The sequence below is a fragment of the Erigeron canadensis genome, chromosome 1 (genome assembly GCF_010389155.1).
Source record: "Erigeron canadensis isolate Cc75 chromosome 1, C_canadensis_v1, whole genome shotgun sequence".
Taxonomy (NCBI): Eukaryota; Viridiplantae; Streptophyta; class Magnoliopsida; order Asterales; family Asteraceae; genus Erigeron; species Erigeron canadensis.
Genome location: NC_057761.1, coordinates 43,032,658 through 43,050,570, shown reverse-complemented (window position 1 = coordinate 43,050,570; position 17,913 = coordinate 43,032,658). Strand labels below are relative to the sequence as shown.

At 33.8% G+C, this 17,913-nt stretch overlaps 2 protein-coding genes and 1 non-coding gene across 4 annotated transcripts; 1 reads left to right on the top strand and 2 right to left on the bottom strand.

Annotated features, from left to right (window-relative positions):
- Positions 1-6,119: 6,119 nt before the first annotated feature.
- TRNAV-AAC lies at positions 6,120-6,193 on the bottom strand. The gene has a single exon. It is a non-coding gene; the product is annotated as a tRNA-Val (tRNA).
- Positions 6,194-6,285: 92 nt separating this feature from the next.
- On the top strand, positions 6,286-9,276 carry LOC122610498 (2-pyrone-4,6-dicarboxylate hydrolase). 2 transcript variants are annotated; one of them, XM_043783485.1, is made up of 10 exons: positions 6,286-6,540; positions 6,618-6,689; positions 7,482-7,561; positions 7,643-7,742; positions 7,830-7,883; positions 7,973-8,050; positions 8,131-8,228; positions 8,341-8,398; positions 8,661-8,782; positions 8,881-9,276. In XM_043783485.1, the coding sequence occupies exons 1-10, from the start codon at positions 6,322-6,324 to the stop codon at positions 9,035-9,037; spliced, it is 1,038 nt and encodes a 345-aa protein (XP_043639420.1). In that variant the 5' UTR covers positions 6,286-6,321; the 3' UTR covers positions 9,038-9,276. The 2 variants fall into 2 exon arrangements, with proteins under 2 accessions (XP_043639420.1, XP_043639427.1); XM_043783492.1 differs by having other exon boundaries at positions 6,317-6,540; positions 8,856-9,276.
- A 201-nt stretch (positions 9,277-9,477) lies between these two features.
- On the bottom strand, positions 9,478-16,866 carry LOC122598322 (protein ESSENTIAL FOR POTEXVIRUS ACCUMULATION 1-like). Its single transcript, XM_043770918.1, has 11 exons — positions 16,596-16,866; positions 15,845-15,904; positions 15,625-15,698; positions 14,702-15,535; positions 14,523-14,616; positions 14,322-14,444; positions 13,648-14,241; positions 11,075-12,904; positions 10,925-10,982; positions 10,557-10,705; positions 9,478-10,062 (listed from the first exon to the last, which is right to left on the bottom strand). Exons 1-11 carry the CDS (start codon positions 16,648-16,650, stop codon positions 9,734-9,736), a joined length of 4,200 nt encoding a protein of 1,399 aa, XP_043626853.1. The 5' UTR covers positions 16,651-16,866; the 3' UTR covers positions 9,478-9,733.
- Positions 16,867-17,913: the final 1,047 nt, after the last annotated feature.

Below are 17,913 nucleotides of genomic sequence, written 5' to 3'. Positions count from 1 at the left end.
GTATATTTTACCTACCCATAATCCAATAAAGCCAATAGTGCTACCATAGGGTTCGTTTAAATGCTAACTTTTATGTTTGGTCTTTAAATAATCTTTAATCTACAACACTGAAATTCAATATATTCGTATCATATCATCAATATACTACTTACTACATTGAATCATTTTTATCATTAACCACTACATTAAAATTTTGATTTATTAATGACATATCATCATTTTATATAAATATTAATAAATACATTAAGTTAAATTTAAAAAAAACTATATTAAACCATAAAAAACATTTCATTTCATTAGATAATAAAAATAAAATTTTTGAATATAACAAATTCATGAATACCACTGTTATTAAACAAGTTTGTAACATTTGCAATCATTTTAATTACAACTTAATAGTAAACACTTTTAAAGTAAACTTCATGGGCTACATGTATAAATTTATTGTCATTTTCACTTTTTTTCTTCTTCGCCACTACTACACATATTAGTAAAAACAATTGAAAAATTAAATTTCATCATACCATTCAATTGTTAATATATATAGCAAAAATAACAAAAGAAACTATTAAAATCCTAATACGCTGTAGCCATAAATTTGTTGTCATTTTCACTTTTTCTCTTCTTCGCCACTGCTACACATATTAGTAAAAACAATTGAAAAATTAAATTTCATCATACCATTCAATTGTTAATATATAAAGCAAAAATAACAAAATAAACTATTAAAATTCTAATACGCTGTTCAATCTTACTGCGGTAGCCATCACTTTGACCCAATATGCCGAAACGTTAACATATTCTTTTCAAAACGTTGGTAATAATCTAAGCGTTAAAGATGGTCTGATAATAAATTGCATATCAAGACACCATTATAAGTTGATTAGTAAATAGAGGATTTGGTATTTATTGCATGTGTAACATATTTGAGTATGAGATGATTAATATGCTTTTAGGTAACATGTAGCCTTTTTGAAACATTCAGTCAGAATACAATATTAGAAAATTATTATGGTGAAACCTTGTATATATACTAGACAACGAGATTTTGATCATAATCCGTTATAAGTATTCGGAGGAACCCCCCCCCCCCCCCCCAAAAATTTGTCATACATAAGGATCGAACTCAAGACCTTAGATAAAACAAGTGTGCTACTGACCATCATTGGCGGCAACATGTAGTTACATGTTTATTTTCTCACCATCTTTAAACTACTTTTTAACATTTAATCATGTAGTTAAAATTAATATGAACTTTAAAAAAGAAAATTAAAGTTAATATGAGCATGTGTTAAAAGAATAGTAGTTTATCCCAATGACATATTTTGTAATCCATTTATTATTATTATTATTATTTTTATCTTATCACGTGTCATAATTAAAATGTTAATTAAAATGTCAGAAATATTATTAAGCTGATTTTTATAACAAATATATCATAATTTTTTTTAAATATTGTGCTTTTTAAATTTTTCTTTTTTTAATGGGGTTATGCATACTATCATAGTTGTAAAAATTTAACGCTACGAAAATACAAACAAATAATCCATGACATAAAACAAACCCATGGCATTTCCTTCATGGGCGTGCCTAGTAGGGGGTATGGGGGCTAATGCTTCCTTCAAAATTTAAATTTTGTTATGTATTTTTTAATTTTTTATGGATTTAAAAAAATTTTCTATAGGTTTTTAACATTTTGCTTCTTTTAAATTTGTATTTTATGAATTTTTTAATTTTAAATTTTTTTTCCTAGTATCGTCTATGATTTCCTTAGTTAATAAAGAAAGTCAAAGTTTTCGATTTCAAAGAGTTCTTATAATTCCTGAATCTTAAGACATATTTGTTTGGGAAAACAATAACCTTTTGAACCTCTGTCTACGGCTAAAACCCCCAAATAGTTTTATATTAATTTCAAGTAATTGCTTGTTGAATTTGATCTCATTCCTTCTTTTAATATGGTAGAGATATAAATATTAAAAGATATTTATCGTTAAAATTTTCTTTCAAATTTTGAGGAATAAAAAGAACAAAAACAGGGTCGGCAAGTGAATTTTAGTGTCCGTGTGCAAGATCGAATTATATATATATATATATATATATATTTTTACGATAGTTACTATAAGTGTAACAAAAATTGTTTATAAAATTCTTTAAACACAAAATGTTCATATCATAAAAGTAATTAGGACTTACCATTGATTTCATTCTTTGTTGAATAATGTCTTTCTCGAGCCGTCTTTGAAGCTAAATCATTGATCAAACTTTTATAATCAATATTGTTTAATAAATCATTCTCAATTGCTAATCATTGCCAATCCATTCAACATCTCTCGTGACGTTGTTGACCGCAAGTATGACTTTAATAGCTTAAGTTTTGGAAAAAACTTCTTTTCGTTGTTGTCACGGTCACCGGAATAATCAATAACACTCTATATACTAGGGGTAAGTATGGATTGGTTTGGTTCGGTTTTTGCCTAAAACCGAAACCAAAACCGATCCATTCGGTTTTTAGAAAACCAAAACCATTGGATTCGGTTTTTGTTCGGTTCGGTTTCTCGGTTTTCCGGTTCGGTTTCGGTTTTTTTTTGGTTTTTTAATAAATTTTGTTTTTTAAGTTTTTTTTAAATATTATGTTATAAATTTAACTTTCAATTGTTAAGAAAAAAATATGATATAAAAATTCAAATACAGAGAAGCTTTTTATTAAGTAATTATATATTTTAGGTGTTAAAATTTGTATAACTTTTATAAAACGAATTGTTTTTACTGCACGTTTTTATGAAAAATATACAATTTGTATTGATTTGTACAATAAAAAGATAAAAAGATAAAATTATTAACATATTTATAAATTATAAGTAATAAATATAAATGTAATATGATATAAAAATAAAATAAATGAAAATATATTTAGTTCGGTTCGGTTTTGATCAGTTTTTTGGCATATGAAACCGAAAACTGAACCGATCCGTTCGGTTTTTAGAAAACGAAAACCAAACCAATGGATTTCGTTCGGTTTTCGGTTTTTTCGGTTTGGTTTTGTCAGTTTTTTTCGGTTTTTGGTTTTCCGGTTCGGTTTTTGCTCACCCCTATTATATACAATACAAGCATTAGGAAATTAATCTACCAATTTTATATAGAATATTAATTTTATAATAAAGATTTAGATTATATTAATATAAAATTAAGAATTTTAAAAATGGGATCCATTTTAAAAAATGGGGCCCACTTTGCTGCACATGCCAATATCTTCCGGTAAATTAAAAAACAGTTGTGTACTTGTGTGTCGTGAATAAGAAAAGGAAGAGTAGTAAATGTAGAAATGTGAAAAAGTCAACCGACCGACAATACAATGACAGGAGGGATGGTGGAGTACCACCATGAACCATCGCTTTCCGACACCCTAATAACAGAACAAAACTCAGGCCACCATTTACAAAAAGAAGCAGCAGCCTGCAACAATGTAGGCTCCACAAATCCTGCATCAAATCGTCCTCGAGCATTTAAGGAAAATCCTTGGCCAAGTATATTACCATATGCATCTTCACCACACCACATGTTTTACTTCATCATATTATCAATGATTAATTTATTTATTTGACACTTTATTATTATTATGAGGACTAACATAATTAACCATTCATTATCATTTATGTTTTACAGCTTTCTTTCTCTCAAACCCAATATGCTGACTAGTATTTCCTAAATTTATTTAAATAATTCAGTGGATCCAGTAATTGCGTTGAAAAAAAAATTCTGAAACTTTTTATGAAATGTGCGCAATGGAAATAAATTAAATGTGGTTAATAGACACATTAAGACATCACCTTGGATCGGACCCAATTTAAGAGAACTATTGTAACTCTTATGTTTTTGGGGTATAATGAGAAACCGAACCTGTTTGAGGAACTATCAAAAACGAGCTGGGTCGAAAACTGGTGTCTCGGATCTTGGTCTCAAGGATTTTTTCCTGGACTAAATCATTTTTTTTTAATCCATTTTAGTTCATTTGCAATCAAGGTTCACTTAAAGTGGTGTTTCATATGCATATTCTTTTCATTTGGGGTATGTACATATGTACGTTGAACTATATTGCAACTTGCATATAGTTTACATTAATACAAATTTGCCTTACAAAAGAAAGAAAAACACTCAATAAATAACTCATTAAATTAATAACATATCTTAGTTCGAAAACTATTAATTAACTTATAAAAGTTTTACTGTGTTTACTAATTATTAGTAGGAAAATATGTATTTTCTATATCAAAAGTTTATCTTATGAATTTTATAGTAAGTATACAACTATTTAATTCAGCTTAACTAAAATCGTTAAGGTTTTGTTTTAACAAAACTCTTACTTGTATCTTTTATATAAATAAATGACAATTGTTTCTAGAAGATTTTTTAAACAAAAATCTAATCTGTTAAGCTCATATTCCATCCTATAAGGGTTTTTAAATTTTATGACATCATAAATCATTTTGTTTATTTTTCCTTTTATTTTTATATAATTTGATCTAATTTGGAAACTAATTATTTTTTAACCTAATATATATAGCAAACTATTGCCCAATAAACTTTATGCCAAGTGCTTTATAGTTATTTTTATTATTATGTTAATGTTATGATTAATGATATAAAGTTATAGTTTATCTTAATTCGTAGCTTAATTATTAGTTTCTATTAACTTGTAGCTTAACTAAAAAAAATAATTATTTGTTTCTGTGTATTTTATAATATTTTTAGCTTTAATAATGATTTTATTCTTAAACATTAATCACTAAATAGTTGATATTAAGTAATAATTTTTATAAAAAAGTTTCATTCTTTTGAACATTAAAGTGTGGAGCAAATAAAAACTTAATTGTCTATATTAATTTTAATCTTTAAATACATTATTATGGTTATAACTTTTTTTCCCATTCCCGTATATATTTTCAGTTTCATTTTTATATATGATATATAGTCAATGCTAAAATACTTTATTCCATCGTGTTCAATTAGTATTGCATTATTTGATTAACTATTTTTCATATCAATTTTTTATATGTAAGAATAAAACAAACTTTCAATTATTCCTTTTAGTAAACATCATTGATTATTTATTAACAAAGTTATCTTAAAATGCCCAGGTTGAACTTGGGTTATTTATGATTTACCACCGTATGAATAATGAATACACCTATGAAGTATATGAATAAGTAGTTATAACATACATGAATAATGAATACACCTATGAAGTATATGAATAAGTGAATATATGATTTACCACCGTATTGTTCAAATTAACTCATTTAATTTATTTTAACATACAAATTTTTAACTTTAATCGTGAAAATCACAATCATGCTATAAAAAACATAATTTTTAACTACCAGCAAAAACCACCATAAAAAATTATCGGGTGTCATGAAAAGTATTTATTCATACCGCATTATATAAGCACTCTGCTATTCGCGCATATATTGTAATAATATAAAATACACGGTTATACTTATAATGATTCAAAATCAACCTAGCGTTCAGAAATATTCATTGACGTTTGATACAAGCAGAGAATAAATATATAAAAAATACAAAATTTTAAATAATAATTAATTTTAATACATATAACATCACTAAAACCAAAAAATAAAAAAAAAATTCCATTCCCATCTATTCTCTACATTTTATAGAGAATTGAGGGAATGAAATCGATTCCTACTTCTCGATTCTTTTTTCCATTCTTCATTGCAACCAAACATGAGAAATTTCTCTCATTCTATTTCCACCATTTCCATTCAATTGTACCAAACACCCCCTTAAAGGTGATCGGACAAGAAAGTGGGTACGTGACCGAGCTTTCCCCAACATCCTGAATGTTCATTTTGTACTTGTTAACGCGTAAAAATAAAGTTAAGAAAATATTTGAATGTTCGCTCATATTTATTGTATACTTTTGGATGATGTACTAAAAAAAACACAAAGCTATTTTGGAACAAGCAGTTTTTGTTCTTCTTTCCCTTTCCTTGTATAATTTTGGCTTGCTTAATTTTAAGGATTTGTTAAAAGCCAGTGCCTAACCTTAGTACGGTCTATCACAAAGATGTGTTGAAAAAAAATTACGAAGAAACTAATGGCTTCGCCCGGGTTCGAACCGGAGACCTTCAGTGTGTTAGACTGACGTGATAACCAACTACACCACGAAACCTAGTTGCTTCTTATATCAAAAAATGTAAATATATACAAATACGCTGCTTCTCTTGTCTGCAGTTGAACTTCAGCTTTTTGGCATCTAAAAGATAGACATGATAAAAAATATATAAAATAATAATAATAATGGCAAGTACAGTGAGATCAAATTCAGTGTCATTACTAACCTCATTATTTTCCACTAATTGTTTTCCAATTCACAACTTAAATTTATTAAACTCATCATCATCATCATCCATTAATTCAAAATCATCATCTGCGTTTAGTATTAAAGCTTCTACTGAAATGGCGACAACAACCAAAATTATCGACTCTCACTTACATGTTTGGGCTTCTCCGCAAGAGGTTATTTATTTATTTTCACACACACACACACACAAAAAGAGTTTATGTTTTAATTTATATAGTAATTAATTTTGTAGGCTATGGATAAATATCCTTATGTTGCTGGCCAAGAACCATCCTTACGTGGTAATTTTGATTTCTTACTTGATGTAAGTTTTATATTCATATTTGCATTCATTATTAATCCTAAGCTATATAATAAATAGAACCTTCTCACGTACTAATATAAACAAGAGTAAGTACCCGCGCGTTGCAGCGGTGAGATGGTGGGATGATAGGTAAAGGCCTTAACCGTACGGTTCCGCCCTCGGATTTAAAAATTCGTCGAAAGTATATCGAATGACATCTCTAATGAAAAAGCATGAAATTTTAAGAACACCCATATAATTTTTATAATTTATCAACGTATGGTTTGTGAGATAAAAGATTTCGAATGAATTGGAGGAGTAAATGATTTATGGAGGAGAGAGAGAAAAGATGATTGGTTGAGATTTGAGGAGAGAGAAAGAGTGTTTGGTAATATAGAATTGATAGAAAGGGCATTTTGGGGAAGTAAATGTTAGAAACTTAAAATTTTAGATAGGGGAATCTGCTTTATACGGAGTAATATAGTATAGATATAGATAAATAATTGAACCCTTTTTTATGAACTAAAATATTAGCATGTGAGTGGTTTTATACCTAAGCTAGGTACATGTTTTTTAAGGTTAAACCACGGAGGTTTTTGCGTTACCCGTGGATGGGAAGCCATTTTTTACTTAAATGTAACAACCTAATCGTTTCCAGTTACAACCATTTCGAACTTGAGACCTCTTGTGAGGAAACAAGACTCCTCGCCACTAGACCTCTTGGTGATGGTTGGATATCCTGCTAGTGTCTATCAGTATTATTTTAATTGACAAATGTGTTACTCGTGTGCTATTTGGTGTTGTGTTAAACAGTGTATGAAAGAAGCGGGTGTGGATGGTGCATTGATAGTGCAGCCGATAAATCACAAGTTTGATCATTCATATGTAACAAGGTCTAGAGAACTATATATATGGTGACGGATATAATTGTTTCATAATAATGTAGCTTGTTATGAGATTTTTATTGTGGGCAGTGTTTTGAAGAAACATCCTTCAAAATTTGTTGGTTGTTGTCTTGCAAATCCAGCAGAAGATGGCAGTGGAATCCAGGAGCTTGAACGTCTTGTTTTAGAGGTCTTTTTGGAATTCACTATATTGTATGTTACATGTATATCTTAATGAAACGAATATTAACCCAAGATTTTCGTTTATCTTTTGTAGGATGGTTATCGTGCAGTTCGTTTTAATCCATACTTGTGGCCATCTGGTCAAAAGGTCAATAAGTGGTGCAGAAATCTCATTTTTTTTTAATTTAAAACAAATGTAACTAGATTAAGTATTTACATATGCAAGAAATTTTGCAGATGACAAACGAAGTTGGGAAAGCGATGTTTTCGAAAGCAGGGGAGCTGGGGGTGCCAGTAGGGTTCATGTGCTTTAAGGTATGAAAGGTTTTGCCAGCTTACCTGTGCGTGGAATGTGCATGTTTAAGTGAAGATTAGTTGTTTTTCGATTTTTTTAGGGTCTTAATTTGCATATAGAAGAAATCGAGACGTTGTGTAGTGACTTTCCAAAAACAGCAGTACTACTTGATCATTTAGCTTTCTGCAAACCTCCTACGTGAGTCCCCCGGTTCATTTAAGTTTCAATTAGCATCTCTCAAGCTTGCTGAGCTTTTAGGATGGAGGCCTAATTGCTTTAACTTCCACCTTTCGTTGATGTTATCTTGTAGAAATGATGAAGAGGCCAAAAACTTCTCAAGACTCTTAGGGCTATCAAGATTTCTGCAGGTACTTATTAGGGTGGTGTTTCATTTGTAGTCCAGGAATCAATATATTTTTGGGTTTATACTTCATAGTGGGTTGAAATGAAGATCAGAAGATGGGAACTAATTTCTAAAACCAGCCCCCGTTTATGGGTATGAAGAATCTCTAATGTTGAGAGCATGACTCCTAATTTTACGAGTCTGGTTTTCCCTCCCTCCCAAAAACCTAAATTACAGGTTTCCTTCGTATCAGTTTGACTTATGGGTATAAACTTGTAATTTGACAGGTCTATGTAAAATTTAGTGCCCTCTTCAGAGTTTCAAGAAAGCCATTTCCATATGAAGATTTATCCCTGATTCTTTCACAAGTAGTTTCCAGCTTTGGTGCCAATCGGGTGATGTGGGGAAGGTAAATATCATCATACTTTTTATGTAGTACTTGAGTATCTGCAAGTATTAACCATTGTTGTGATGTCTCAAAGAGTTTGCTTGTTCAAAATATCGCAGCGATTTCCCTTTTGTTGTCGAAGAGTGTGGTTACAAAGAATCAAAAGACGCAGTCGCTCTAAATGCCAGTCAAGTGACTTTATCATCTTCTGATTTGGAGTGGATCATGGGGAAGACTGTTATGCAGCTTTTCAAAGGACAGTGGACTGTTGCTTGACTTTCTACTTTCATTTAATGCATATAACACTCCGGAGTTCTATTTAGACATAGATACTCAAACCAGCCACAAGAGCTGTTATGCTTTGGACCCATGCATTGCGAGCCACAAGCATGTAGCTTTTCGAGTTATATTTAAGTTTCCCCGAAATGCACCAGTTGTGTTTGGGTATGTAGTTGTAATGTATACAACTTACTAATGCACTTAATTTATAAAAAGCTCAAATAGGTTGGTCACAACGTGTCACGTCCAATTGAAAGTTGCACATAAAATGTTTTAAGTCAACCCAAATCTGTTTTGACCAGTGTCAAAATGTTACCAATTTTGACCCTAACTCATTTATAGCATTAGTTACCGAACCTTGGTTCAAATTATTACACTTCCAAACACTCATTTTTCGCCTCTAAATATCTGATTTATTGCATGCAACGGTACACCACTTCAAAAATGAGATTTAATTCATTAACTTGTTTCCAGAAACCAACTACATATTAGATTCTCAAAAACAAAAGGTCTGTACAGGCTTTACAAGCAAAACCCTAAACAACCTAACCTCATCACCCCACCATCACAAATTTCGGATGCAAAATGAGGTGTAAAAAAAGAGGGGTAAAAAACCTATCTAGCTTTGCACAAATCATTAAGTGTCCATACAAGCTAACAAACAAATGATATTTAAAAAACTCAGAGGTTGGGTTAATCTTCTATACGTTGAATCTCCCCCATCATTATTCGGTTGCTAGTAACCTTAAATCCAAGTAAAGCTGGGTCAATTTGCCGCCCCTTCTTTCCTTTCTTCTTTCCAGGTCTACCCCCTTGCCCATCTCCACTTTCTAAAGCAGCAGCTGCTGCTGCCTGATTATCTGTCTTCTTGGCATTGCTTTTCAGCATGTCACTAAAAGATGCCGTCTCTGACACATCAGCATCACTAAGAGATGACGTTCTCCTAAAACGAATATCCTTGCCAGCTGTCATGCTCTCAGCGGCTTGATTTACTATATTGCCCCCTGCTTCCCGTCTCCCTCCTAAAAATAAATTCATGATGTGAAGAAAAGCTTGATAACAAAAACCATGCAAACAAAATGAAGAACAAGAAGAATAATTCTTATATCCAGAAGTGTCAAAATGGGTGGATTTGGTATCGTGTCAGAACGCGTTTGAAACTTCACTGGTAATTTAATATGGTAAACAGTGTGGGCCATGACAGACCAATACCTTTATATTGTCCGCCCTTTTGAATTTTTGTTTAACATTGATTTAGTTCATTATGAGCTTACAAATACATGTACAACCGGGACTAAACTGTTTCTGTGCTAAAGATTTAAAATTTCGCATCTAGTTCCGACTAACATTTAATGTACTAAAAACATGTACTGGGAACCATATGTTTGTTTTGGCGGAACCAATAACATTGCTAACATAATTGATCAAAATTTAAGCCAAGCTTCTTACATAAGCCAATGAAAACTTCATGTAGATTTCTGATGGTAATAAAGGTTTAAAGATTTGCAGCATATACCTTCAGGAGATATCATAGTAGGGACATTCCTTCCTCTGATATCTGGATTTGATGCCAGCTCAGATAATCCTTCATGTGATGAAGCCGCACGTGCAACTGGTGGACGTTTCAACAAAATATTTTCAGGCCTCTTGGAAATAGCCGTCACCCTGCAAACAAAGCTAATGCTAAAAAACAAGTTCTCACAGGTTTATCATAGTATCCTGTATCCACACAAGTAAATGCATACTATATTATACATAAATACGTCTGAGATCCTAAACAATAGTGGTAACGTTATAGAAGTTTCCAGCTTCGGAATATAAAATGTCAGACGTGCTTAAGGAGCTTTCTACTACAAGCTCAATATAAAAACTACTTTTACTTACCGATCTTTAGCCTCTACTGAAGAAGAATCTGTTGGTCCCACCCTGTCCATATATAAACCTGCATTACCAACCGGTCCCGTGTCAATATTATTACATTGCGTAAGAGAATAAGGCTAAACTGACAAGGGAAGGATAGTATATATAAATTACCACCACCCGGCTGAGTAATATTTTCTTGTGTTTCTGCACCTGCACCTTTCATGATATCTGGAGGTGACACCATAGAGTTTGTATACGCTGCCTGAGACGATCCATTCATACCAAAGAACGAGCTCTCATCATTGCCTTTGAACCCAACTATTGTCTCGTCCATAGGTGTGCCTACACTAGACCCATAAGATCCAACAGAAAATGGGTGATTCTGGTTCAGTCCTACTTGTTGGTCTGAATGATCGAAAGAAGGTAGTCTTCTTTCAAATGGTAGTCCACTATTTATATCTAATGGTTCAGTAGGCTGATTGGTTGGCTTCTGATGTAGTAATTCCATAAGCAATCTTTTCGAAGTGTCATCACTAGTTCCACCAGACATCCAAAGACTTTGGTCCTCTGAGCTTCTTATAGACTCCATTTCCCTTTTCTGCCTCTCATTATTGATATGCAGCTGCTGGATCCTAGATTCCATCCACTCATTTTGTAATTGACCATTGTGCCCTTCCATCACATCGAAATGTGAAGGACGAAAATTATTAGAGCCTAAGGAATGGCTAGATTGATGAGAATTGACACTTGAAGGAAATCGGGCTACTTGATTAGCATGGAGTAGCCGAGCATTCGAATCTTGATAATCTATGCTTTGAGCTCGAGCTAAGGAATTTACAACATCAAGGTTCACTCCAGGACCACCACCTGGCATTGACAATGACCTCTCATATGGTAGCAAGTTCGGATCGTAAAGACCAAGCTGAACCCGTTCTTGGACCGAAAGATTCCGTTCAAGATGACTAAAATCTTCAGGAGATGGTCTTTGTTGCTGCTGATAGAAATCTGAAGGACCAGGTCCAGCTGAATTAACACGGTGAAACCAATCAGAACCCAGTTGTCGTTCTTCCTCCATTTCCATCCTCTGCCTCATCCCCATAGGCAACTGCCTCCCATGAAATTGGTCACGTTGAAGCATCTGATGTTCTAAAGATGACATCTGTCCATGTTTAGCACGCACCATCATCTCCAAAATATCATCCGGGTGCCCTTGATGACCATATTTTGCTTGAATCAGATGCTCTATTGATGGATCAACATGTCTTTGCTGATGTTGTGAACGCTGTTGCATTTCGCTTAAAATCTGATGCTTCAGAAGAATTTGATCCAGCGCATTATTGGATCTCACGGCATCATTGCGTGACCTGACACGTCCATCTTGCATCTGATTTTGTACCAATTGTTCAAGCAGCATTTGCTGCCTAGATTGTTGCTCCTTGAGTAGCATTTGCTGCTGAAGTTGAACCTGCCTTTGATGCTGCTGCTGCTGCTGCTGTTGTTGCTGTTGCAGCTGAAGTGCCAAAAAGTGGTCAAGATCTTGACCAGTTTGACCTGTCAACTGTTGGTTTAAAAGATTTCGACCTGGAAGTTGATCGAACATAGGCTCATTCAAGTGAGAAGCAGACAACAGATTATGCTGCTGGAGCAGCTGCTGTTGGATGTGTTGAGCCCTAAGTTTCTCTGCTAGATCAAAGTGATTGACCTCTTGATCCATATGTGGAAACTGGTCAGCCCCTCCAGCAATAGGATTCATAAGCTGCTGGTGAATACCACCACTAAAAGGTGGAATTGATGACTGATCTTTTCTTAAACTAGACCCTTCAAGCTCAGACCACAACAACCCAAACGGGTGCATCTTATTTTCATTTTGACTTGGTGGACGAGGTTCAGTTAACTCGGTAGGAATCGTGTAGTTGTTTGCGTAATTTCCAGACGTTGAGCCTCTTAAAGCATTCCCCATTACATCATGACTACTACCAGGCCTTCCCGGGAACACAATTTCTGCAAAAAAAGAGAAGTGTAATGAGAAAGAAGAATGATACATAAACATTAACGTGTGTATGGATGGCATACTGAAATTGATTACATAACATCACATAAGTTATAATTGTCAAATAACTGGTAATGTATGGATGGCATACTGAAATTGATTACATAACATCACATAAGTAAGTTATAATTGTCAAATAACTGGTGTTTAGCAACCACCTCCAAGGTGGCTTAGCAGGTAAACATCCACATATCTTTTACAAGAAGTCTTAGGTTCAAATTTTACTAGGTACAATCTTGGGGAGTGGCCAGGGAGAGGTACGGAAATGGTCATGGTATATTTCGCCTGGGCTATGTAATACTCGCCTTCCATGGGATACAGGGAAAACCTTAGTGTTTACCCGTTTATAGCCAGTGTTGGCAATATCAGGTTATTTAAATGGAAAATTCATAAAATGGCCAAAAAGAACATTTCTCTGGATGGGCATAGAACTTTTTCACATTATGTTAAAAATTAAGGGTAATAAGGTTGATTCATTTTAAACTTTAATAATCGATTTTCTTGCAGCTAGTATGAAACTAACCACTTGACCACATAAATCATAAATCAGAAGCAGAAATTGTTCATCCAAACATTAGAAGTCTAGAATGCCATTACAGGCGGTAATAATGAGATAATCAGATTTATAATGTAAATCCAAACATCTGCTTAGATGTGATCCTGACTTATACTTCTATATAATAAGGGTATTTACCTTCATCATGGACGTTTTGACCCTCGGAATACGAATTTGTAGATAAACCATTATTACCAGCCAACTGCCACCGAGGATCATCTGTTGAAATTCCCATTTCAGAAACGGCAGGCGGAACCAACATATCAGCGTCCAGATTCTCTTCAAAAGCACCACTGGAAGTATAGCTATTTGTAGCTTTTAAGTGTGGCATAACATCTCCTAGTTCTTCAAAAGGAGTTCCATCTGGTGCATCTGCCACACGAACAGGTAATTCGGCTCCAAAAAACCCTTGCTCAAACCACGAAATGATGTCAACCCCAAGAAACGGTCCCTGAATTTCCCCTTGCGGGTCACAGTAGAACAAACTTAGTTCTTCCGGTGGGATACTGCTGGCGAGATGCTTATTTATACTATTCTTTATCGGCTGCATATTTCCCTTCCAGTATTGCTCAGAGGATGGATTGGCAAAGAGGGAGTTTGAATCATTTGGAAGCTCGGCATTCATGTCATACGCCACATCATCAAACAGCTGATGGTTCACGTGAGATGCATCGGTAATATTAAGATTAGAAGCATCATCATTTCTGCCTACATTTCCGCTAGAGTCTTGTCCTAAAACAAAGTAAAAAGTTCTTCAAAAATTGACGAGTTAACAAATGTAATGCTCTTAAATATGGAAATCTGTAACTCACCATCTGTCAAGTTGGTTTTAGGAGCATTAGATAGCAGGGCACTCTCACAATCTTTTTGGTGGGTCCAATTATTAGGATCTACCAGTTCCTCTGCCAAGGGAAGATCATCATCTCTTCCGGCATCTAGATAGAAAAAATACGTAGCATTTTAGATACAAAAACCTCACAAAGACTAAAAAAGTTAAGATTACATACAATTACCTGCAATATTCTCTTGTGACCTGTCCCTTGAAAATGAATTGTACGAGGCCTCACTATTATTGACTTTCCCGGTCCATATATCCCCAAGAATAGCCTGCAATTTTTTATAAAAAAACTAAGTTGTCAAATCTATATACCAATGAAGTCGGTGAGGAAACAGTTCGGATGTCTTGGCAAACCTCTTCATCTTTATCAGGAGCAAGAAAAGCAAGTGGTTCAACAGCAGTTACTTGTGTTATAGGAGGTACTTGCATGATTTTGTCAGACATGTCAACTAAAGACGGGTCAAGCTTCTGTGTACGGTATATATCAAGAAGCTTTCCCCTTGGATAGAGAAACATGCCAGCAGAAAGACCAGGCTTGCCAGGAACACTATCATTGTTCTCAATGGACCCGGCAGACAACGGTCTGGCAGCACTTCCACCAGACCGTCCACGTCCAATGGTAAAACCCGTGCTCAAACCCTCGGCACGTCCTTTCTCTACCCCGAATCCAGGTGCGGCCCGAAAGCTACCTGGTCCAGTAGAATTTGCCTCCATCCTGTGGCGTGGCCTCCATTTATCACGAGCATCTGGATCACGCTCTGAAATTGATCTAGTGTTATTTGAATGTGTCTGAGTGTCTCCATGGCCTTCTTCCTTTTCGACATCTGCTTTCTTCTCCGTTCGCGTTTCCTTTTCTTTTTCATCTGGGCCCCACCTAGATGACCATTTGCTATCGCGCCGGGCCTCTTGCCCAGCATTACGGTTACCAGCATCATTCCACCTGTCAGAGGGAGGTGGAGCTCTAGTATCATTGGTCTCTCTACCAACATCAGGACGGCGGTCGGTTTTCCTGCGGTCTCTTCTACCAAGTAAGCCTGTTTCTCTTTCTTCTTCACGCCAACGACGAGCACTCTCGGTTTCAGTAGCAACCTTCCTCCAATCTTTTTTGTCATCAGTTGTATCTGGGCGGCGCTCTTTCACATTGGAATCAGCAGAAGTACCAAGAGAAAGAGAACTAGGTGCACGCTCCTGTCACAAGAGCAAGAAAGACCATCTTATTCTAAGTATAACATACCAACTAAATGAGTTGGAGTTCTTTATAATAATCAATCACGTACCAACTTGTTCTCGTTTGGTTTAGCATAAAGCCACTGAGGAGACAAAGGGATGCTGCTGTCCAGAGCTAGATGATCTATAATAAACCAAGAAAACCGCAAAGCCCAAAAAAATTAACTTAGGGAAAATGATAGCAGAGGAAAACAGTATGTTCCAATTCTGAACCATTTACTTGCTAAGTAGGTACTGTATAATTAAAAACCGTCGTATTAAAAATCCTACCTTTAGAATCATCAGCGAAATTCATCATCTTATCCTCATCATTTCCTCCTGCTGCTTCCACTGCCATCAAACCATTACATATTATAAAAAAAACGATAGTCAAATAAACCGCTACTTAAATAATGTAAGCAAACCAAATACAATATCACCAAACAACAAAAACAAAAATAGTCTTACTGTTTTCTTTACATGTCCTGAAGTTAAATTCTACAAAACTATTGATTATCGACATAATTTACTATAAACAAATTTTAGATCTACAGAGTAGATCCAAAGTCTTGGCCGAGATAAAGCCAAATCCTCGCTCGACTCAAATGCGGTGGTGAAAACGGCTAAAAGATCTGGTATCTAAGTGTAAGTTAAACCACAAAAGTCAAGTTTCCGAAATATCCTCTTATACTCAACCTATCAACTTATATGAAGTCCGAACTACTTTGTGCCGTAACAAAATCAAACTCGTTACGAACAAACGGCATCTCGTTGATACGAAATGAAGTTAAATATCGAAACAGATTATTAAATCACATTTCAGTTCAGTTAATCAGGAAGCTAAAAGCAGTAATCAATTCATAGTAAGCACAAATCAATGCGATAAATAACGTAAAGTAAAATAATTAAAAAACAAATAAAGTTAAAGAGTAACGAATTAGAGATCAGTAAACCCTAACCTAACACGATAAAATAAATGTAAATAATAATATAAATAGATAAAATGGATAGATATATATTATATATGTATGTATAGATATACCTTTGGAAATAGTGAGTTTGGAAGAGAAGATTAGATCGTCAGGGAGATCGGCCATCGGAAGTTTCAAGAAGAAAAGATCCGGAAAGAGATGTATATAGATACAGGTATATGTATAGATACAGAAATTGAGAGAGAAAGAGAGATTTTGGGAAATTAGGGCTTGAAAATCGAATGGATTGATTGATATCGTATGCTGCAGGTGATGGTGAATTTTAGAGAGAGAAAGAGAGAGAGAGGGTTTGTGTGTATATGTTTTGGTAGTGATAACGGAAAGAAGGAAGGACCCAATCAACAACAACAATTAACAATCTATCTGAAGAGGCAGGCAGCTAATGGCTTGGGTCGGGTTGGGTTGGGTTGGGTTGGGTGTACTTTGCGGTTCGTGTTTGCATATCTTTATACGACTATACCCTGCCCTGGCTTGACCGGACTGGACCCAAATGTCATGAGATTTGGGGAATTGGGCTCGGCTATGAAATAAGTGTATAGTAATACTCGTAAGATAAATGAAATTCGTTTTATTTTCGAATTTGTCTTAAAAAGGTGATACAGTAATCATATATAGGGGTTTATCACATTTAGAATCTTTTGACATATGGTTTTACTTTTTAATTTAAAATGAGAACATGGTAAAATACTTAGAAATATAGTGTACAACTAATTATAAAACTAATTATTTAATTTAAAGTTTATAAAATTAATATAGTGTATAACTAATTATCATTATTTAATTGTTTAATATCACATTGATCTGTCAAAATACAAAAAATCACGTTTTTTGTTTTGTGCATCCACTTTGATGACTATGCATTCAAGATAAGATGGATGCACAAAACAAAAAAAATGATTTTATCGATTTTGACATGTTGTTAAACACTTAAATAATAACAATAATTAGTTATACACTATCTTAGTTTATGGACTTTTTCTTTACAAAAATTTATTTTTTTAATAGGTTTGAAGTTAGATTAGTAAATTAGGTACTTTCTTTATCTCACGTTAATAAAATATTCACTATCGTTTTTATTTATCATGAACTTATTGTCCACTTACATATGATCTAAACAACAATCTTATGATGTTATTTCTAATCCAATTATTTGAACAATCTTAATTCAATCTTGCATAATTTTAATAGCCTTGTACACAACCAATGATGTTATTTCTAATTCAATTATATGAAGTTATGAACAATTCTATTTCAATCTTACACAATCTTAAAAGTTGTTTGGAATTACACAATCTTACACAATCTTATACAATCTTACACGTTTTGAAAAAACATGTTTCTACTTGTGTTTTCAAAATTACGTTTTCT